This window comes from Entelurus aequoreus, linkage group LG03, assembly GCF_033978785.1.
Source record: "Entelurus aequoreus isolate RoL-2023_Sb linkage group LG03, RoL_Eaeq_v1.1, whole genome shotgun sequence".
Taxonomy (NCBI): Eukaryota; Metazoa; Chordata; class Actinopteri; order Syngnathiformes; family Syngnathidae; genus Entelurus; species Entelurus aequoreus.
This window is the reverse complement of record NC_084733.1, coordinates 37,742,597-37,766,036: the sequence shown is the minus strand read 5'-3', so window position 1 is coordinate 37,766,036 and position 23,440 is coordinate 37,742,597. Positions and strand designations below refer to the sequence as shown.

General features: G+C 37.1%; 1 protein-coding gene across 5 annotated transcripts in view; it reads left to right on the top strand.

Moving 5' to 3' along the window:
- atp6v1c2 (ATPase H+ transporting V1 subunit C2) overlaps window positions 1-23,440 on the top strand; it is a 37,682-nt gene that overhangs the window by 494 nt on the left and 13,748 nt on the right. For 2 of the 5 annotated variants that reach the window (XM_062041751.1, XM_062041753.1), the window contains exons 2-14: window positions 372-470; window positions 622-784; window positions 1,028-1,095; window positions 1,442-1,527; window positions 1,777-1,839; window positions 1,943-2,037; window positions 8,258-8,349; window positions 8,416-8,511; window positions 8,834-8,902; window positions 12,189-12,281; window positions 12,359-12,551; window positions 17,352-17,449; window positions 17,517-17,640. In XM_062041751.1, the coding sequence (XP_061897735.1) occupies window positions 656-784; window positions 1,028-1,095; window positions 1,442-1,527; window positions 1,777-1,839; window positions 1,943-2,037; window positions 8,258-8,349; window positions 8,416-8,511; window positions 8,834-8,902; window positions 12,189-12,281; window positions 12,359-12,551; window positions 17,352-17,449; window positions 17,517-17,640 (1,206 nt within the window). In that variant the 5' untranslated portion in view covers window positions 372-470; window positions 622-655. The remainder of the gene's footprint in view (window positions 1-371; window positions 471-621; window positions 785-1,027; window positions 1,096-1,441; window positions 1,528-1,776; window positions 1,840-1,942; window positions 2,038-8,257; window positions 8,350-8,415; window positions 8,512-8,833; window positions 8,903-12,188; window positions 12,282-12,358; window positions 12,552-17,351; window positions 17,450-17,516; window positions 17,641-23,440) is intronic. The other 3 variants (XM_062041755.1, XM_062041752.1, XM_062041754.1) reach the window with 3 other exon arrangements.

The window sequence follows — 23,440 nt, the reverse complement described above, 5'->3', positions numbered from 1 at the left end:
TTTTTATATTAAACAATAAAGTAAAAAATATCAAAGCGGTCCCTAAATTCTTTGATTTGTTTTAGTTTTGCGGTAGGCCTATATATGTTTGTTTGGACACATCTGAAGTAAAAAAAAAAAGTTATTTTAGAAATGCAAGTATTGTAGCAGGTAACGTGATCAAATTGGTGTGCAATGACTGTAAATGTAGGAGCATGACACATCTGTAAATGTAGGAGCATGACACATCAGATTATTAGAGAGACAAAAGAAGTATATAAAATGTTAAAATTGTCAAAAGTTGTTTAACTACGGTGTAAACATTTTTCTATGAGTGAGACATTTTTTAAAGACATACAGCCTGGATATATATTGGCTTCTTATGACCTTAGGGATCAGTGGGCTTGGCTGTCAGGTAGTTTCAGGTAAAGGAGACTCACTGCATCCTCTGTTGGAGACTGACACAGGATCCCAAAGAAGATAACTTGAAGGTAAGAAAATCCTCTCTTTCCAATTCTCATTTTTGTGTGTGCCTTTTTTCAGAATTTTCTGACAATTTTAACGAAACATATTTTTTTTAGAGTTTGTTTTCCCATATGAACATATTACTCTGGTCAACATGTTTGCTTTTTGTCTCTCTAGTGCCAAACAACATTTTTAAAAAGCACTAAGAGTCATGCAAGACGCGTGGGTGATATCTGTCCCACTGGACAAGACCAGTTCACAAAGTGTCGAGAAACTCAAACGCTTCATTGGAAGAACTAACTTGGCCTCCTGCTGCAAATTCTCCATTCCAGATCTAAAGGCTAGTGAGGGTTTTTTTTTCAAATATTTTCTGCGATTTGTATATGAGGATGGTGCAGTGTTTGGTGTCCTTCTCCAGTGAAGGGATACAAGCTCAGGTTGCTGCCTTAAGTTTGTTGTGAAATTTCCATCCAACCTAATGAGCTCTTCAGTTGGCTGTCACATTTTCAGACAGTTTTAAATTTCAGGCATAATTTGTTCGTGATAGCCCCTTAGTTAAGACTTATGTATACTTTGACCTCAGGTGGGAATATTGGACAGCCTACTAAGCGTGTCAGATGAACTCTCCACACTCGACATGTTTACTGAAAGGTAAAACTTTTTTTTTTTGTCTTAGCGTATTTCGTATATTTGTAAGTCCTTACTTAAAATGAGTAACTGAGCTTAACTGAAGTACGCACAATGATTAATTCATGTTTAAAGACGACTGGCGGTTAGTTTTCCCTACTGATTTTATATTAATGAGGAGTGTATTAGCACTGATGAGAAATTTTAAAACCAGTGAAAATTGGCCACTGGAGGCCTGCTTCTTCTTGTGCTCTTCAAGTAATGCAAGTTTGATTACTTGCATGAGTGTCACTCATTAAATGCACAAGTGTTTGCCAAGACCTTTCCTAGTTAGGCCTTTAATGGTGCTATGCTTCCTGTGTGATCCAAGCGTGATGATACAAACATGCAAATGTATGAGAGAGGTGATGGAGCAAGCCTGTGACAAAGTGATGGAAGACGTCTTAGCCAATGGAGGTGAGTCACACACAGCCGCACACACAGACAAACGTTAATGCTGAGAAGGTGTTAATTACATTGTGGGGTTAATGAGACGCTATGGAAACGCATTAAGTAATGTGCATAGATGCCTCAGGCAAATGAGGCTAAATGTGGGAACAATATACATAAACACCCACATACAGTCTGGAGCTTTCAGCTCTGTACGTAGAAATAGCACAGTACAGTAGACATCATATTTCTAATGAATTCCTCAAACACTAACAGCCCACATCACAAAGCAGAAGGATCTTCATTCTACCCAAAAGGCCCTTTTGAAGTCTTTAAGAGGTATTTTTTTGCAGTGTTGCCCTATCGTTTCCCCTCATACTTTTATATTCCAACATATAAATTTGTGTGTGTGTGCGCGTGTATATGTGTGTGAATATGTCAGTGGACATGATGAGCTATGTGACCAACTTCCAGTGGGACGAAGTCAAGTATCCCACGTCTCTGCCTCTCTCCAGCCTGGTAAACATCATCAAAAAGGTACAAATGAAGAACATTCGCGCAACATTGAATAATAAAAATATGGTTGGGAAATTGTCTCGTTGATTGCGATTAATTCATTACAGGCATATTTAGCGAGTTATGTTAATTTTTAATCTCTATACACTACAAAGATATTATATAGCCACAGCCAAAATGAGGTTTCACTCTGTCACAAGACTGATGTTGCCCACATTAAATACTTGTTACAGGATGATTTATATCTGACAAATATTCTTAATAAACTTAGTCATGTCAGAAGTGTGTTTATGATTTGTGTAAGTTTGAATGTTGTCTTGTTTTTAGCGTAGAGTAGGCAATGTTTTATTTTTTTACTGTTAACGCGCAACTATTACACAAGCTATGTAGAAATGGCATCACTTTCGGGTGGGGATTGACCCCCATCAAATTGACATTATGCTATTATAAACATGTGCATCAATATATTGATAAATTAAATGTGCAATGATGTGTACATTATGATAAAAATCAAAGCGCCTTTACATCGTGAGAAATGTTGTCATGCGTGTCATAAGGTGCATGCACGCATGTCTGCTGCTGATAAATAACATCATGTTCTGACGTTGTATAAGGTTTAAGACATGATGTACTGTCCATGCGGAAAGTACTCATAGCGCTTCACTTTTTACACATTTTATGTTACAGCATCATTACAAAATTTAATACATTCATTTTTGTCCTCAAAATACTACACACAATACCCCATAATGACAATGTGAAAAAGGTTTTTCCTTTCACAAAGTTTTGCAAATGTATTAGAAATAAAAAAAATTACATGTACATAAGTATTTACAGCCTTTGCTCAATACTTTGTTGATGCATCTGGTGGCAGCAATTACAGCTTCAAGTCTTTTTGAATACAATGCCACAAGCTTGGCATATCTATCTTTCGGCAGTTTCACCCATTCCTTTTTGCAGCACCTCTCTAGCTCCATCTGGTTGGATGGAAAGCGTCGACGCGCAGCCATTTTTAGATCTCTCCAGAGATGTTTGATTGGATTGAAATCTGGGCTTTGGTTGGGCCACTCAAGATCATTTACAGAGTTTTCCTGTAGCAATTCCTTTGATATCTTGGCAAACTTTGACCAAGGAATGGCTTCAATCTGACCACTACAATACAGGCCTGATTGGTGGATTTCTGCAGAGATGGTTGTCTTTCTGCAAGGATCTTTTCTCTCCACAGAGGAATGATGTAGCTCTGACAGAGTGACCATCAGGTTCTTGGTCACCTCTCTGACTAGGACCTTTCTCCCTTGATCGCACAGTTTAGACCAGGGGTCCCCAAACTTTTTGACTCCGGGGCCGCATTGGGGTAAAACAATTTGGCTGGGGGCCGCGATATATATATATATATATATATATATATATATATATATATATATATATATATATATATATATATATATATATATATATATATATATATATATATATATATATGTATATATATATATGTATATATATATATATATATATATATATATATATATACATTTACATATAATATCTATATATATATATATATATAATATGTAAATGTGCGTGTGTGTGTGTGTAGATGTGTATATGTAAATGTGTATATATATGTGTATATATGTATTTGTGTCTATATGTGTGTATATATATATATATATATATATATATATATATATATATATATATATATATATATATGTCTTAATTAGATTATCCAAAAAATAGTGCTCGATACCGTGGTAGAGCGTAATATGTATGTGTGGGAAAAAATCACAAGACTATTTCATCTCTACAGGCCTGTTTCATGAGGGATTTCCTCAATCCTCAGGAGATTTTAATGGAAGCATTCACATACCATGGTTTATATAGGGCACAGAGTGGGTGGGTACAGGCAGGCGTGGGGGCGTGGTGATTGACTCATGTGTTACCTAGGAGGTGTTTCCTTCTGTGACGGCATGCTGATACAATTTCGCTGCGCTTGTTGAGGGATGACAACTCTGGGCGGTATATGATAAACAGTTTCTCTTTTAAGCATAGGTTGCATCTTTTGTTACCACTGTTGTAAGGTGTGCTGGATGCAAGAATTTGCCATGTTATTGAGTATTCAACATTATTGTCTTTGAGATTCCAAATGTGTTTGCTGAGTTCTGTAGTGTTCCGCAGGCTTTTGCATCTGAAAGAAGCCTTGTGATTGTTCCATCTGGTTTTGAATTCTCCCTCAGTTAATCCTACGTATGTGTCGGATGTGTTAATGTCCTTGCGTATTACCTTTGCTTGGTAAACAACTGATGATTGTAAGCACCCCCCGTTGAGAGGGCAATCAGGTTTCTTGCGGCAGTTGCAGTTTTTGTCGGTTTTGGAGTCGTTCTGCCTGGTGGTGGGCGGCTCCTTTTCAATTGCTTTATTGTGGTTTGAAATTATTTGCTGCATGTTGTTCATGCAGCTGTAGCTCAATTTAATGTTGTTCTTGTTGAATACTTTTCTTAGGGTGTTGCCTTTGGGGAAGTGTTTGTCGATCAGGGTGAGGAATTTGTGGCCAATATTAGTTGAGACGTTTTTGCTGTATGGGGGGTTGTACCAGATAATGTTGTTTCGTTTTCTGCTCCTTTTTGGTTGGTTTCCTGGCGTGGGTTCGTAGGTGAGGGTGAAGTTGTATCCGCATTCATCAAGTGCTTTTTGGTACGGGGGGGTTGCTTTGTCGAATTCAGCTTTGCTAGATGACAGCATCGATAGTCTTTTATTAATTCCGGTAGGTATTCTTTTCGTGGTGGTGGGTGGGTGGTTGCTGCACCATGACAGCAACCACCCACCCACCACCACGAAAAGAATACCTACCGGAATTAATAAAAGACTATCGATGCTGTCATCTAGCAAAGCTGAATTCGACAAAGCAACCCCCCCGTACCAAAAAGCACTTGATGAATGCGGATACAACTTCACCCTCACCTACGAACCCACGCCAGGAAACCAACCAAAAAGGAGCAGAAAACGAAACAACATTATCTGGTACAACCCCCCATACAGCAAAAACGTCTCAACTAATATTGGCCACAAATTCCTCACCCTGATCGACAAACACTTCCCCAAAGGCAACACCCTAAGAAAAGTATTCAACAAGAACAACATTAAATTGAGCTACAGCTGCATGAACAACATGCAGCAAATAATTTCAAACCACAATAAAGCAATTGAAAAGGAGCCGCCCACCACCAGGCAGAACGACTCCAAAACCGACAAAAACTGCAACTGCCGCAAGAAACCTGATTGCCCTCTCAACGGGGGGTGCTTACAATCATCAGTTGTTTACCAAGCAAAGGTAATACGCAAGGACATTAACACATCCGACACATACGTAGGATTAACTGAGGGAGAATTCAAAACCAGATGGAACAATCACAAGGCTTCTTTCAGATGCAAAAGCCTGCGGAACACTACAGAACTCAGCAAACACATTTGGAATCTCAAAGACAATAATGTTGAATACTCAATAACATGGCAAATTCTTGCATCCAGCACACCTTACAACAGTGGTAACAAAAGATGCAACCTATGCTTAAAAGAGAAACTGTTTATCATATACCGCCCAGAGTTGTCATCCCTCAACAAGCGCAGCGAAATTGTATCAGCATGCCGTCACAGAAGGAAACACCTCCTAGGTAACACATGAGTCAATCACCACGCCCCCACGCCTGCCTGTACCCACCCACTCTGTGCCCTATATAAACCATGGTATGTGAATGCTTCCATTAAAATCTCCTGAGGATTGAGGAAATCCCTCATGAAACAGGCCTGTAGAGATGAAATAGTCTTGTGATTTTTTCCCACACATACATATATATATATATATATATATAGGGGCGGCGTGGCGAAGTTGGTAGAGTGGCCGTGCCAGCAATCGGAGGGTTGCTGGTTACTGGGGTTCAATCCCCACCTTCTACCATCCTAGTCACGTCCGTTGTGTCCTTGGGCAAGACACTTCACCCTTGCTCCTGATGGCTGCTGGTTAGCGCCTTGCATGGCAGCTCCTTCCATCAGTGTGTGAATGTGGAAATACTGTCAAAGCGCTTTGAGTACCTTGAAGGTAGAAAAGCGCTATACAAGTATAACCCATTTATCATTTATAATATATATATTTAAAAAAAAAAAAAAAAAAAAAAAAATATATATATATATATATATATATATATATATATATATATATATATATATATATATATATATATATATATATATATATATATATATATATATATATATATATATATATATTCCTCGCGCACTAATTGACTTAAAGAGCGCACTTGCTGCATGTCACGTTATCGATGGTAAAATGCATTTTTAGACAATATGATTTGCCTGAGTGGCTAGGAGACGGTAGAAAATGGACTAGTAAGGACAAATTAAAAAAACAAAAAAAAACAAACAAATGTTTTTTTTTTTCAATCAATCAATCAATGTTTATTTATATAGCCCTAAATCACAAGTGTCTCAAATGGCTGCACAAGCCCCAACGACATCCTCGGTACAGAGCCCACATACGGCTCTGGACATTTTTAACTTGGGATTTCCCGCGGGCCGCATTTTGGACGTTGGGGGGCCGTATCCGGCCTGCGGGCCGTAGTTTGAGGACCCCTGGTTTAGACGGTCATCCAGCTATAGGAATAGTCCTGGTGGTTTTGACTTTTCTCCATTTACGGATGTTGGAGGGCCACTGTGCTCATTTGGACTTTCAAGGCAGCAGATATGTTTCTATACTCTTCCCCAGATGTGTGCCTTGAGACAATCCTGTCTCTGAGGTCTACAAACAGTTCCTTTAACTTTATTCTTGGTTTGTGCTCTGCCATGCACTGTCAAGTGTGTGACCTTACATATAGACAGGTGTGTGCCTTTCCAAATAATGTCCAACCAACTAAATTTACCACAGGTGGACTCCAAATAAGCTATAGGAACAGCTCAAGGAGGATCAGTTGAAACAGGATGCCCCTGGGCTCATTTTTGTACTTAATGGAAAAGGATTTGAATACTTGTGTACATAAGATTTCTTAGTTTTTTATTCTTAATACATTTCACATTGTCTTATGGGGTATATTGTGTGATGAACATAAAATGTAGAAAAAATTAATCGCTGTGAATACTTTACGGATGCACTGTAATGTTGCACATTAATGTACGTGTATGAGACAGCTGCGATTGACAGTCAGGGAAGGCAATCAAAGCCAACATTTCCTCGTTCCAGTTTACAAAGTGTAACGTAATTGTGACAAATATAAACATTTATTTGTTTTATCTGTTCTCTTAAAACAATATTGGTAACATTTGATAGCACTGGAATTGATGGCTCTGTTTTATTTATCTTATATTATCTGAAGTAGAGAAAGAGCAACAAGATAAACATTCAATGATTATTGTTCAGAAAAGTGTTCTTCCTCTTTTTTGATATGTTAACCTCAGTACTTTTGAACTTGGTGTTTTATTTTAGTAAGTAAAACAGACTGTGTTTGTTCAAGTCTGTTAAAAACAACAAATGACTTTATAATGCCACTTTTTTGTTTATATATTGTAATGAATTTATACAAAACATACCTCCATCCATTTTCTACCGCTTGTCCCTTTCGGGGTTGCGGGGAGTGCTGGAGCCTCTCTCAGCTGCATTCGGGTGGTAGTACGGGTACACCCTGAACAACAGAAAAACACTACACTGAATTCTTTAAAGTGTTTCCCACTGCTGGTGAACAGTATACACTTAATCTAAAAAGTATTATGCAGCATTTAAGGGGCCTATAAAGCAATCCAACTGTATAAAGGTCGTAAAAGATAAATAGTTTGTTGAAGTGGTGAAGTTGTAAAAGAAAATGCATAGACAAGTTTTGTAATGCTGAATGTTAGTCATGTAAGGTTTAATTCAGTGACATGAGGAACTCAACTCACTAGTCAACAGCATTATTTAAAGTTTTGTGTAAATTGGGGCAACCGTAGTCTAAAAAAAAGAAGTTTTAACAGTTATAAGACACACAATTTTCCCATCTGATTAAATGTTAGTCTTAATATAATTTGTGGACATTATTATGATGACTGCATTACATTAAATAAACATCTAAAAAGATAATAGCGGCAATATTAAACTATCCTCTTAAAATCAAACACCACTATAACTGCTGCAAATGTGTTTCAGTAGTATCACTAAATAATACTTGTGCTCTTGGTGGCTGCATGTGTGTGTCAGGAAGTTTCCCAGGTGAAGTTGGAATTCAAATCCAGAGCTGCAACATACAGCAGTGTGAAAACACGTTTGCAGAACCTGGAGCAACAACAAGAGTGAGTTATTTTAAATTGATACGCATGACATTATTCCATATTAAAGTAGTACATTCATATTTTCAGAGGCAGTTTGCAAACATGCAGCCTGAATGGCATTGTAAGGAGAGAAGACCTGGTGGTCTCAGAGTACCTGACTACTCTCCTGGTGCTGGTGAGCAGGTCAGGAAAACAGACACAGTGAAAATAAGGGATTTTACAATTGTGCTATATAATCATATTTGGATGGTTTCATTGCCATAGTCCAGGGGGTGTCAGAACTTTAATCAAAATGTTAAAATCCACCCAATGCAGGTCAATATCTGCTATGCTATTTGAACAAAACATTGATCATAGCTTTGTATTGTAGGTGAAAAAGCAAATTAGTGTAATACGTAATAATGTATAGCATTAGTAATGAAATTGTTTGATGTTTAGAGTATGTTGAGGGCTAATAAAAATGGACACTTCTGCCATAGTTAGTTTGCTTTCATTGGCATCACAGGAGGGACTATATGCAGTGGGAAAAGACATATGAATCTTTGTCAGAATTTGTGGTGCCGCGGTCAAGCAGGTGAGTGGTCTTTCTCATATCATAAGCCTTTTGGTGTATTCATAGTAATACATGCGCTTGTAATATTCAAAAGCCTTAACTAAATAAGGCAACGGGTTGAGTTTTTTCTTGCCCTGATGTGGGATCTGAGCCGAGGATGTCGTTGGGGCTTGTGCAGTCCTTTGAGACACTTGTGATTAAGGGCTATGTAAATAAACTTTGAAAACTTTGAAACATTAAGCTACAGCAAATGAGAGAGTCTGTGTATGATTGCTTGTTTGTAAAGGACAATACAGCGGTTCCATGGTTTTTGCAGAAATTTCCCCCCTAAAATTCACCCCCCCCCCCAAAAAAAATTACAAATCTGACCCATTGGTGACTTAGTGTCTCTGTTTTTTTCAAATGCAAAATAACCCAGCATGGGGCCAAAGAAAGTTGTAAGCATTGTGAAATTGTGCCTCAGAGCAACAGCGGTGTCATGCATGTGTGTAATTGCATCAGTTGATGGAAATAAAGTCATGTGATTACACAGTTTCATTATATGACATTTTTAACATTATCAAAGGTGTTTTGTGTTAATATTTTTGGGTTTCTGGAACGAATTATTTGGATTTACATAATTTCTAATAGGAACAATTGCTTCAATTTGCATACGTAATAAAACCGAGACTCTAACACAGGGGTGCCCACACTTTTTCAGCAGGCGAGACACTTTTTAAAAGACCAAGTCGAGGTGATCTACCTCATATATATATATATATCTCCTGATGATTGAGGAAACCCTCATGAAACAGGCCTGTAGAGATGAAATAGTCTTGTGATTTTTTCCCACACACACACACACACACACACACACACACACATATATATATATAAATATATATATATATATATATATTACTGTATATATATACTGTATATATATACTGTATATATATACTGTATATATATATACATATATATACTATATATATATATATATATATATATATATATATATATATATATATATATATATATATATATATATATATATATATATATATATATATATACTTTTTTACATGTTTTTTGTTCACATGTTAAAGGTGTACAAAATACATGCATGTTTAACATATAGATTCCCATCTTTCATGAAGACAAGAATATAAGTTGGTGTATTACCTCAGGGACGTGCACATGATTATAGAGGGGCAGGGGCTCGAAAAGGGCAGGAATTTTTTTTTGGTCCTTTACACAATATGGAAATTAATGTAAAATTAAATTTGCTAATAGGAAGCTAACTACTTAGCTGTGTGTCCTTTGTAGTTAAAAGTGATTGCCATTTCTTTTGTGTCTACAAATTATGGTCATAATGAGTTAATTCACATTATCACAGGCTTGGAAGACATAAAAAGCAACAAAACACTGGTTTATTATTAGGCTATTTATTGTTAAAGCACTTTAAAATTGAACATTGCAGTGCAACAGGAACTTTGAAAAAAAATACAAAAATAAATACCCAAATGGAAAAAAACTTCAATGTGAAAATCTGTCCTTCTTCCCTTAACTTGATGAAAACACCATCAAGTTGTAACTTATGGTATTTCCCACTTAATGCTCAGACTAAACAACTGAAATGCAATACAGGGCCAAAAATATTGACCAGGGGCCAGTAGGGCTGTATCCTTTCTTTTTTTGGCATTGTGCTGCAGGCATAATCAGCATGAATCAAGTTTAAATACAGATGGTAATATTCCTAACAGATAACCTACATCTTATATCCCCAGAATGCTGAAATTATTATTATTATTATTAATAATAATAATAATTATTATCATTATCATTGTTATTATTGTTATTATTATCATTATTATAATTATTATTATTTTATTAACCCACACAGTAATAGCAAAGTCACAATAAACTTTATATCTAAAACTCTACTGTGAGAAAAATGTGATCCGCCGTATACACAGTGCATTTTATTTTGAAAATTAACCTGGTGTTTTATTTTGTATTTTGTTCACTACTACCTGTCCCGCACGATCCGCTCTGCTCTATGCGGACTTGATGTGCCGTGCTCAATTGATGCGCCGTGCTCCGACGTCCGGCAAAAACAGAAGCTGACACATTGAATAATAGAATAATACAGCGTTTTTCTGAAATATTACCCATATTAGATGCTGAATAAGTGGACGGCGACGAGACCATAACATAACTCACAGGTTCAAGTTGCTCCACTGTCACGTCTCAGGGGCGCAGTTGGCTCTCTCTCTCCTCTCACTTACTCACTCACTGACCCGGTATTACAAGAAAACGTGGAGTTTTTGTACCGCTGTTTTTTTTTTACATCTCTGACAGGAATTTATTAATGTTGTTTAAAGGAAGAAAAAAAAACACACACACACAGGCAGAGGGCACTTTTTAAGACGAGGCAAAAAAGGGCAGGGGCTCGAGCACCCATAGGGCCCTATGTGTGCACATGCCTGTATTACCTGATACTGATGACTTGCATGGATTGTAATCAGACAAGATTCACAGTAGTGCTGACAACTTCCACATTTTCGATTTTACATCGTGGAGGAGAAAAAAAAGTTCTCCTTTCTGTCCAATACCACATTGAAGTGGTTGGTTTTGGCATCCTGTTTGTCCAGCTTCCATACTCGTTTTTTTACATCCATCCATCCATTTTCTACCGCTTGTCCCTTTTTTTACACTTTACAAGAAATACATTGACGGCAAACTCCGTGGCTTGCTAGCTTGTTTGCGCTAGCTTTCGGAGACTTTTATTTTGTTAGCGCAGGCAGCATTGAGCAGCACTTTTATTGTAAAGACAGGAGCTGTGCGGTCAGTCTCTAAGCTTTTGACGGCACGGTTGGAATACAAACTGTTTCTTGCCTTCCTGACGGTCTTTTTTTCCTTAACACTGAGCTGGCTGCAGCCAGCGTCATCTCACAAGATCCTCGGGTGCCTTGAATGTCAATCAAGTAACGTCCTAGGGAAGATTTATGATCGCAAATTTTTAGGTCTATTTTTTCAATGCCTGGCTGGCGATCGCCTGACACACCCTGCGCGATTGACCAGTAGCTCGCGATCGACGTAATGGGCACCCCTGCTCTAACAAATATCAGCTGTTTTTATCCTTTATTTCACCTGATAGGCTATAGCACTGACAACAACTAAATTAATGTATCCCTGTGACTTTGGAGACTAGTCCGTGGTCAGTAAGCATCTGACTGTTTGAGTTACACCTAAACCAGAATGTAAATGCACTGGTTATTTTTTTCTAAAATTTTGTTGACACATTATTTTTTTGCATCATCAGAAAACTCTGTGAAGACAGGACAGCAGGTTTATTTTCTGTGACACTATTCAAGAGAGTGGTGTGTGACTTCAAAGCCAAAGCCAAGGAAAGCAAGTAAGCAGGATGGGTTACTAGAAGGAATATAACGTTTTTAAATGAAAGTGTTGTCTGTTTTGTTAACCATTGTGTAGTCTGAACCCACACAGGTTCAATGTGCGTGAGTACAGCTTTGACCTGGATGAGAAGCAGCAACAGGAGAGGATGGAGCTCAGTGTTCACAAAAAAGAGCATTACGTATGTTTATCTAGATCACCAGTATCAAACTTAAGGCCCGGGGGTCAGATCTGGCCCGCCACGTCGTTTTATATGGCCTGCGAAAGCCTGGTAATAATGTGCACTTCATCTTTCTCATTAAACATATTTGTTCTTTCAATTTTGTCAGAAAAATTGCATGAATTGCATACAATTGCATGTCTTTTAAACTTGAGAATTATCTGACCATGCAAAAAACATTGTTAACACGGGGGTGTCCACAGCTCGAGTTCTGTTGTTCCACAGCATATTTTTGAATTAAAAACAACAGTGAGCATGTATAAAAAAAAAAAAAATTAAAGATTTGTGATGTAATGAGAAAACAGTTGAAAATTAACCCTAATAACTCGGGTGTGTCCAAACTTTTTCCACACATACCTAATAACTCAGGTGTGTCCAAACTTTTTTGACAAATATACATATATATATATATATATATACATATATATATATATATATATATATATATATATACATATATATATATATATATATATATATATATATATATATATATATATATATATATATATATATATATATATATATATATATATATATATATATATATATATATATTACACTACCGTTCAAAAGTTTGGGGTCACCCAAACAATTTTGTGGAATAGCCTTCATTTCTAATAACAAGAATAGACTGTCGAGTTTCAGATGAAAGTTCTCTTTTTCTGGTCATTTTGAGCGTTTTATTGACAAATGTGATGCTCCAGAAACTCAGTCTGCTCAAAGGAAGGTCAGTTTTGTAGCCTCTGTAACGAGCTAAACTGTTTTCAGATGTGTGAACATGATTGCACAAGGGTTTTCTAATCATCAATTAGCCTTCTGAGCCAATGAGCAAACACATTGTACCATTAGAACACTGGCATGATAGTTGCTGGAAATGGGCCTCTATACACCTATGTAGATATTGCACCAAAAACCAGACATTTGCCGCTGGAATAGTCATTTACCACATTAGCAATGTATAGAGTGTATTTCTTTAAAGTTAAGACTAGTTTAAAGTTATCTTCATTGAAAAGTACAGTGCTTTTCCTTCAAAAATAAGGACATTTCAATGTGACCCCAAACTTTTGAACGGTAGTGTATGTATATATATATATATATATATATATATATATATATATATATATATATATATATATATATATATATATATATATATATATATATATATATATATCCATCTTCAACCGCTTGTCCCTCTCGGGGTTGGAGGGGGTGCTGGAGCCTATCTCAGCTGCATTCGGGCGGAAGGCGGGGTACACCCTGGACAAGTCGCCACCTCATCGCAGGGCCAACAAAGATAGACAACATTCACACTCACATTGACACACTAGGGCCTTATACAGTATATATTGTAAAAAAAAAAGACAAAAAGATGTAATGCAATGAGAAAAAGCTGAAATTTTGATACCAAAAACTATACTTTGTCCCTTATAACACAAAGCTGACCCAAACGTTTGTCTAAGTCTGTATATATTCATACTAATACATGTGCTTGTAATATTAATATATATGATTATGTAAATATATATATATATATATATATATATATATATATATATATATATATATATATATATATATATATATATATATATATATATATATACACAGTATATATATATATATATATATATATATATATATATACACAGTATATATATATATATACATATATACAGTCGTGGTCGAAAGTTTACATACACTTGTAAACAACATAATGTCATGGCTGTCTTGAGTTTCCAATAATTCATGTGATAGTGATTGGAGCACATACTTGTTTGTCACAAAAAACATTCATGAAGTTTGGTTCTTTAATTAATTTATTATGGGTCTGCTGAAAATGTGACAAAATCTGCTGGGTCAAAAGTATACAAACAGCAATGTTAATATTTGGTTACATGTCCCTTGGCAAGTTTCTGGCAAGCTTCTGGTTGAATTTTTGACCACTCTTGACAAAATTGGTGCAGTTCAGCTAAATTTGTTGGTTTTCTGACATGGAATTGTTTCTTCAGCATTGTCCACACGTTTAAGTTAGGACTTTGGGAAGGCCATTCTAAAACCTTAATTCTAGCCTGATTTAACCATTCCTTTACCACTTATGACGTGTGTTTGGGGTCATTGTCCTGTTGGAACACCCAACTGCGCCCAAGACCCAACCTCCGGGCTGATGATTTTAGGTTGTCCTGAAGAATTTGGAGGTAATCCTCTTTTTTCATTGTCCCATTTACTCTCTGTAAAGCACCAATTCCATTGGCAGCAAAACAGGCCTAGAGCATAATACTACCACCACCATGCTTGACGGTATGCTTGGTGTTCCTGGGATTAAAGGTCTCACCTTTTCTCCTCCAAACATATTGCTGGGTATTGTGGCCAAACAGCAAAATTTTAGTTTCATCTGACCACAGACTTTACTCCAGAAGGTCTTATCTTTGTCCATGTGATGTCAGATGAAACAAAAAATGTAACTGTTTGGCCAACTGCAAAGTTCGAGTCAGCGTTGTGTTATAATTGTCAAAGTGTAGTTAATAGTGTCAAAATGTATGCTTTTTGTCATAACGTTAAATTTTTTTGTCCTTTAAAAAAACAAATTACTACCTTTTTTTTACCACTGTAATAATAATAGTGTGCTTTGTCACCTATAACACAAATATGGCAGTCTTGTCTTTCAATATACTGTATAGTCAATGTTAGGGATGATGTTTGATAAGAAATTATTGAGTTCGAGCCCATTATCGAATCCTCTTATCGAACCGATTCCTTATTGATTCTCTTATCGAATCCAGATAGGTTGTTGTATATGGAAAAAAACACAATATTTGGTTTAACAAAAGCTCACTTGGGCAGCACGGTGGCAGAGGGGTTAGTGCGTCTGCCTCACAATACGAAGGTCCTGAGTAGTCGTGAGTTCAATCCCGGCCTCGGGATCTTTCTGTGTGGAGTTTGCATGTCCTCCCCGTGACTTCGTGGTTTCCCTCCGGGTACTCCGGCTTCCTCCCACCTCCAAAGACATGCACCTGGGGATAGGTTGATTGGCAACACTAAAATTGGCCCTAGTGTGTGAATGTGAGTGTGAATGTTGTCTGCCTATCTGTGTTGGCCCTGTTATGAGGTGGCGACTTGTCCAGGGTGTACCCCGCCTTCCGCCCGAGATAGGCTCCAGCGCCCCCCGGGACCCCGAAGGGAATAAGTGGTAGAAAATAGATGGGATGGAAAAGCTCACTTTTATTTTATGAGAAAAAAATAAAACAAATAAAATAAATATTGACTGTTACCCCCCTAAAAAAAAATATATATATTGACTGTTGTTACCCAAAGTATATTAAGTGGGATTTTTCAGAAAAACAAATATATACAGTAACACAAAAACAACCTGTCTCTGTGATCACTATAGGTGTATAAATAATAATATAGTGTTAAATAAAATCAGTCCCTTGGGCACAAAACTGAAAATAATACAGCTCTCCAAAAAGTGCACTTCTGTTGCTATTGGAACATACTAACTACACACACCATGACACTAAGAACACAGTCATCAATCAACAATTCTTCCCCCCTTACATGAGAGCGAAGACTGGCAATAATTGCATATTGCCTGTTCTGCCCTCACTATACGTGTTGAGGTTATACAGTTTGGCAGACAGCTAAAAAACAATCCAAAGCAGATTAATCCATTTAGGCTCTTTTTTGTTGTTGATCTTGCTTTGTCTTTTCTTATCTTTACTTTTGTCTTGCACTGGACTGTTTGGTTTTTTTTTAAACTGAAATACACACAATGACAAATGTATAAGCTATGTGATTCAATTAACATACTGAAATGTAATACACAATATGTAAATATTAGCTTCACACAAATATACAGTACTATCATCAAACAAATACTTCTGAGTGTTGAAACTTTCGATGGTGGAAATGTACGACTGGCAGCCATTTTAAGTCCTCAAAACATCCATTGAAATAGTGCACAAAAATCGTTTTTCAATAAACATCTTAGTATCAAACTTAACCACTTTCCACCTTAATATTGAGTTACATAAACAAGTTAAACAGTTTACTTACAGACTTATCTTTTCCAAGGCTTGTAAGAGCTAACACAACTTGTCTACTTCTCAATCGTCTCAACCCGGAAGTGCCCAAACTAATGATGCGTAGTATTTTCATATCGCCACAAGGTGTCAGTAAGAGTCTACAATTAAATGGGCATAACATTGCAGGTCCCACAGGGCATTTCCTGTACGTGGGAAGGGATTCGTTCCCAGATATTCGAATAAAAAACCAACTCTTTTTCTTTACTATTGTGGCCTCCATAATGGTAACCGGTTCTCAAAAAGGGATTCGAGTCTATGGAATCGGTTCTTTTCTTATCGAACAACTGGGAGAACCGATTTCGAACATCATCCCTACTCAATGTATGTTTTTATCATTTCTTAAAAAAAATTTAATCAAAATGGCCCTGACATACTTTGACTTTTCAGTATGCAGCCCTTGGTGGAAAAAGTTTGAACACTCCTATGTTAACATACCGGTATATTCCCAATTATTTTTTTGTTAGAATAGAATACAATGCCTGTTTTCCTGACTTATGATTTCAAAAGCATGTCTGTTATCCATCAATTTGTCCGGAAAAAAAATTAAAAAACAAATGCATAGGGAATTGTGTAATAATATCACAAGGAGATTATACATTAAAATTCATATATATTCACTGTAACAAGTGGTTCATTGCAGACATAACTGCATTGTGGGCCTCAATAAAAAAATAATTTGACACCCCTGATCTAGATAGATAGTGTACGTCTTGACATGTCAAAATACATAATTGTGTTCATGCTATGCATTCTTTCTCCATAGGGCACGTTTATGGAATGGCTAAAGGCAATATACAACCAGGTGATCATTTCTTGGATTCACCTGAAAGCCTTAAGGATCTTTGTGGAGTCGGTTCTCAGGTGAGTAATAGTGGTCATGTTAGAATGCCTTTGCTGTCTCTCAATGACGTCTCAATGGTCTCTCCAGGTACGGACTGCCTGTTAACTATCAGGCCCTTCTGCTTCAGTCAGACAGGAAGTGTTCTGAGAAACTGAAAGAAAAACTTTCTTCTTTGTTTGCGTATCTGGACCCAACTTCTGCAGTCAGTGACGTAAGTGACCGAAATTGGCGCCCATGTTCGTTTTCAGTATGTCACAGTGAGAATTCCTTTGAAGCATGAGTGTACATTCTACTAATAAAACAACAGGAAGAGTAGAATACCAATCCAAAAAGGGAAAAAAAAACACTTAAAAAAACTATAGAACCGATGATGTAAAATAGTAAATGGAATTTCAGCTCTCTAAAAAAGGCTCCTCAATGATTTCTCAAGATTTTGTTGATATATTATTATTATAACCAAATGACATGTGAGATTGTTTGTCCTGTAAAAAATATACTTATATTAAATGTTTTCATCCAGCACCCTCCACGACTCCGTAAGGGACAAGCGGTAGAAAATGGATGGATGGCTTTAGTATTTGCTCAACATGGAACAGATTGCAAAACCTAATGGTAAAATGCAAAAATCTCAATAAAAAAAAAGATACACTTTATGTTACATTACAGAACAAAATATTTTCACATTAAGCTACTGTTTATTTACCTGCATCAGTGCAGATTTGGGTGTATTTTGAAAGGTTTGGAGGTAAATGTATAAGTGATCATGAAAAAAATAATTTAAATGGGATGGAGTCAATTTATACGCTCTTAATGGGGAACTGAATTTTTGGGGGAATTTTGCCTATCGTTCACAATCATTATGAGAGACATGACAACGGATGGAGTTAAAAAAAAAAAAAGAACGTTCTAAATTTTAATTAAACGTAAATAAAAGTCAGCTTACAGTAGAGCCAATGGGAGCTCCACTATTCCATCCATAAAATCTGATAAATAACCGTTAAAAAAGAACCAACAATACTCCATTTACATTTGGTGATTTGAATATTAACCAAGTATTAGTGATATTAATATTATAAGCGCTAACGCAGACAAACTATTTATAGCGGCACCGTAATCACTTGCTGCGTGCCGATGTTTACATCATCGACTGATCAGCTCCTTCCTTGTTTCCCTGCTCCGTGTAAGTTTATTGTACCTCATAAATGATGCCTCTCACCTGGACAGAAGGTGGCTGTTGATATAATCCGACAAGTTGGGACACATTGACAACCATATAGGACCTGGAACTGTCAAGGACGACACAAAAAGCATTTGTTCCCCCCCGCTCCCCTACCCTGTTTCTTCACGAGCATTATGAGACATTCTTCCCCTAAATGGGAATATATGAACATCCTAGCAGTCAGCATTCTAATGACAGCGGACCTTATACAGTAAGTGATGTTTTATTATGTTTGTTGGCTCTCATGAAGTCTGCAGAGAGTAATAATCAGTGATGAAGAAAAAAAAAGCAAACGTTGTGGTGCATTTTTTATATTAATGTGTCGTGTATGCTTAAAATTATCAAAATACATAAATATTAAATGTTATTATAAATATGCTTGTTACTACATTACATATATACTTACATCATGTGTATAAAACCTTAATGGAGGTATTTGGATGTTTTTTTTAGAGGCTCTATAGGCAGAATTGAACGGCTCCCATAGGCTCTATTGTAAGCTGACTTTTGATCGCATTTATTTAATATTCCGAATGCATAAAAAAAAAAAATCCATCCGTCGTCACGTCTTTCATAATGATTGTGAACGATAGGCAAAATTACAAAAAAAAGTGCAGTTCCCCTTTAAGAAAAATAATTTTTGAAAGATTTAAACCATTCACCATCATCAAGACATGCTGTGCTTCTGTGATTGTGACGTTAATGAGAAAAATGGTAAGTTTGTTTGCAGATGATTAGTCTCATCTACAATTCATGTCTGCAGTTGTTTTTATGGTTTGAAGTTCATATTTTGTTTCATTATTTAGCTATAGATGTGTCTGTTGTTCAGCAATGTTCGCTAGCGATATCAAGATTCAGTATATGCTGTCTGAGCCGAGGATGCCGTTGTGGCTTGTGCAGCCCTTTGAGACACTTGTGATTAAGGGCTATATAAATACACTTTGATTGATTGATTGATTGATTCATCTAGTTTATTAATAATATTTAAGATATTTTTGTGATAAAAAAAGGAATATCACCAAAGACGCTATAATGTGTTCATCTCTGTCGAATAAAGCACCTGGCTTTCTATGATTTTTTAAGCTTTTAATTTCTGTTATGAAAATCGACAACAAAAATACGGTAGATTTGACCAACCATTACAATATTTATGACTAAGATTTAACATGACGTTAGTTTAGTTGGACAACCAAGTCATCATAGTTATATTTAGGCATATCAACCACAAAAGAACACAAATTATTGCGATCGCTTGTCCTTCCTTTACCTTTAGTTCTGCTATCAAACACTAATATAGTAGAGAATAAACTGGATTGCATCACAAAGTTTCTACAACAAATCAAACGTTCAAACATTTTACAAAGTGATTGCCGCAGACACAAGCATGGTCCGATTGTATTCCAGAAGATGATGCAAATGGTATTTATAAGAGCCATTTCCTTTGACGCACTTTCTTTTTTCCCTGACTTTATTACCTTTATGAACCACTTCTTTCGGAACTCTATGAAAACTGTTTCCTATACCTCTATTTGAACGATTGGAACACCCAAGAAAAGAACAGCAATACGGCATTTTCTGTTTAAACTCTACACTCACTTTCACTTGTTTCAATGCTACGCTCAAGCTGGTTGACCATCATGTGAATTAAGCCGCGGAAGAGAAAAACTGATGTGCAATACTACAATATGCAACACAACAATTAAAATGTGCAAAACTGGGGGGGGGGGGGGCAGATTAGCGTCCAGAAACTCAAAAGCGTCTCACCTTTTGTTTTCTCATGTTCATTTTCCTCAGCTTTCCAGCATGTAGTCTCTAATTATATTAGTTTTATCTTAATATTATCTTATCTCATAAATTCATCCCTCTCCCTCTCTTCTGTTTGTGTGCCCATGACTGGTGTGTGTGTAACCCCTCCATCCCACTTTCTGCTCAGTGTCGACAAATACGGCGCCATACAGGACATTTTGGCCATACGGTGCCATACAGGACATTTTGGCCAATCACGTGTGGTTTTGATAGTAAAAAAGACGAACCCACCCCCCCACACAATTTGTTTCCTTCAAAGAGATGCATCTTTTGCAAACAACACATCCTTACTGTTAAACAGAAACAAACGCAATCTAAGTAAAGTATGAGGTCCTATAGTCACATCCATCCATCCATCCAGCTCCTTCCGCTTATCCGAGGTATAGTCACAGAACAATCAAATTTGTAGTTTAAATGGATGTCCTGATCTTGCTGGCTGCAAAACAAGTTTACCTTCGGGTGCTAATAAAGTAACCTAACCTAACCTAATCAAATAAATATTCTTATGAATAAAAGCACTTGGAGAGCGCAGACCTCTGCCAGGTCCTACAGTATACCTCCTAATGGTAAGAATTTCCTGAATCCAGGCAGTGATCCGGATCACCCCCAAAATGTTATCACTTGTTTCCTATTCCATTTCTGACATTTTTGAAAGTTTAATCAAAATTTTCCCATAACTTTTTGAGCTGTCTATAAATTAAAGAAACAGAGTGATGCTAGTGTAGTGGATTGTCCAAAGCTTAAGCAGGCAACAAAAGTAGTTTAGTACAACAAATTTATTTACCCATTATCAGAAGTGCAGGTTGAATTAAGTTGGCCGTGCAGACAGACCACATGTCACTGTCGAGTTCCGGTCTTCTGCCATTTTTTATATGTCTCTTGTGCGTCACTGTTTTTTATCTCGTGCGTCACTGTTTTTATCTAGTGCGTCATGATTGTTTTGTTTTGGTTTGTCTGTTCCAAAACAACCTTGTATCTCTTAGTCATATTTGGAAAATCTAGACATTCTGTAGACAGGTTGGCATAACTCCATATTCACCTTTGTCCCACAACTGGTCCATTCAATGGCACAAAATAGAAGAGAATTGAAAATGAGCGGACATTCTTAATAGACAAGTAATATAGGTCAAAAGGTCAGAAATTCTACGACATACCCTCCTTCCAGGGTCTTAAGACCCTGGACCAAAACAATTTCTGATGTAGACCACTAAGTTAAATCTCTACCACAGATACAGGCAAAAACCTCAATGTTTTTATACGAGGCAACAATTCCGTCTATGACCCTCCTTCAGAGCGATCGCTGTTACCAGCCTGCAGTAAAACCATCTCACAGAACACAATTAGTGGCCTACCCTTTGATTTAGTAAAGGAATAACAAATACTTTGATCATGAACATCATTGAACATAAATAGATGAATGTATATAGACTTATGACTGTAAGACATTTGCAAAAATATTTTTTCCGGCATTTGCAATGAATGTAGTTACCAATATTGTTAATTACCAATTGATTTTGAACACACAACTGAATTTCGTATGAGTCCATGTTCGATTAGTGCTCGTATAGATGGCTCGGTGGTGCCTCAGGCTGGTGGCCTGCCGACACCTCGTTGGGCTTTTGGCTGCCTTGGTGAAGAAAGAGATCCACTCAAACAGTCTGTCTCTGTCTCTTCTTGGGGTGTGGTTCAGTCCATTGGGCAGACTGTGCAATGGCATGTGCGCGCTGGCCGCTTTGGGGAAAACTCAGGTAGAGTTGGAGCTGTGGTGGCTTTGGGGAAGGCTGGGGCAGAGTATGGGGCGTGGGGCTTTGGTCCAGGCCCTCGGCTTGCTTCAGGGCCTCCTTCCACAGCTGCTGGAGTCCCGACGGACACATATTGGCTGGCAACCTTAGTCGTTCTCGTCATCGCTGGCAAGGTGTTGTCTCTCCTCTCGGTTCCTTCCAGTCAGGTATCGGGTGTTGGTCCTGGATCGGCTTTGACCGTGCCCTTCTTAGCGAGTGCAAGGGAATCTGGAGTGGCTGCTTTCATCCTCAAATCTGCACAGAGGAACTGGCACACAAATTCTACATTTTGCAAACATACCATTTTGGTCTCATGGTCTTTCCGCCTTCCTAGGAAGCTGCTGGTCCTGAGAAGTGCTGATCTTGTGACTGAAGACGATAACCTGTTTTCTTAAAATAGGTGCCGTTGTTTGACCTAATCTTTTTGGGGAAACCATGTCGGGATATTAGATCATTCACAAAACATTTAATTACTGAATTGGCACCCTCCTTTGAGGTTGGGGTTGCTTCCGCCAACCACTGCAATTGTCAATCTAAATCATTACGTACCTTTATCCTTGTATGATTGATCATATCGATTAAATGAAACCTCAACACGCTCAAACCTGACCCAATCCAAACTCACCTCCCCCCTCTGTCCCTGTAACAGGGACAGTGTTAGTCGTAGTAATAGTAATAGTAATAGTAGTAGTAGTATTAGTAGTTTCAGAAACATCCAAGAAAAAGAAAAGGCAGCTGATAGTCAAGTGCAGCAAGAACAGAGGCGGAGGACAGGTCATGTTTGAGGTCACTGTTCGCTTTTGCAATAGTACTTTGATATTTTACAACACCTAGTGAATTATTGTGGCCTCAATAATTCACTAAATAGTTGTATTTAATTTAGTCTATCTATGATGGGACAATGCACAGAAACATTAAGTTCAGAAACAGATATGTTCTGTACCAGATTATATCTAAATAGCTACTTTCCATCTGCAGTCCCTGGCTACCTAAATTAAAGGGATCCAAAAATCAAGCAATGAAATTATGACACTAATTAATCATAATAAATATATACATTCATAATAATCAATAATTAATCCAAAAATAATCATACTGTAGCATGTAATCAAATTTAGGAAAGTCATAAAATGCCCCTTCATGGACACATACTTAACATACAATACAACCACACCTTATTTACATCATCACACAAAGACAATACA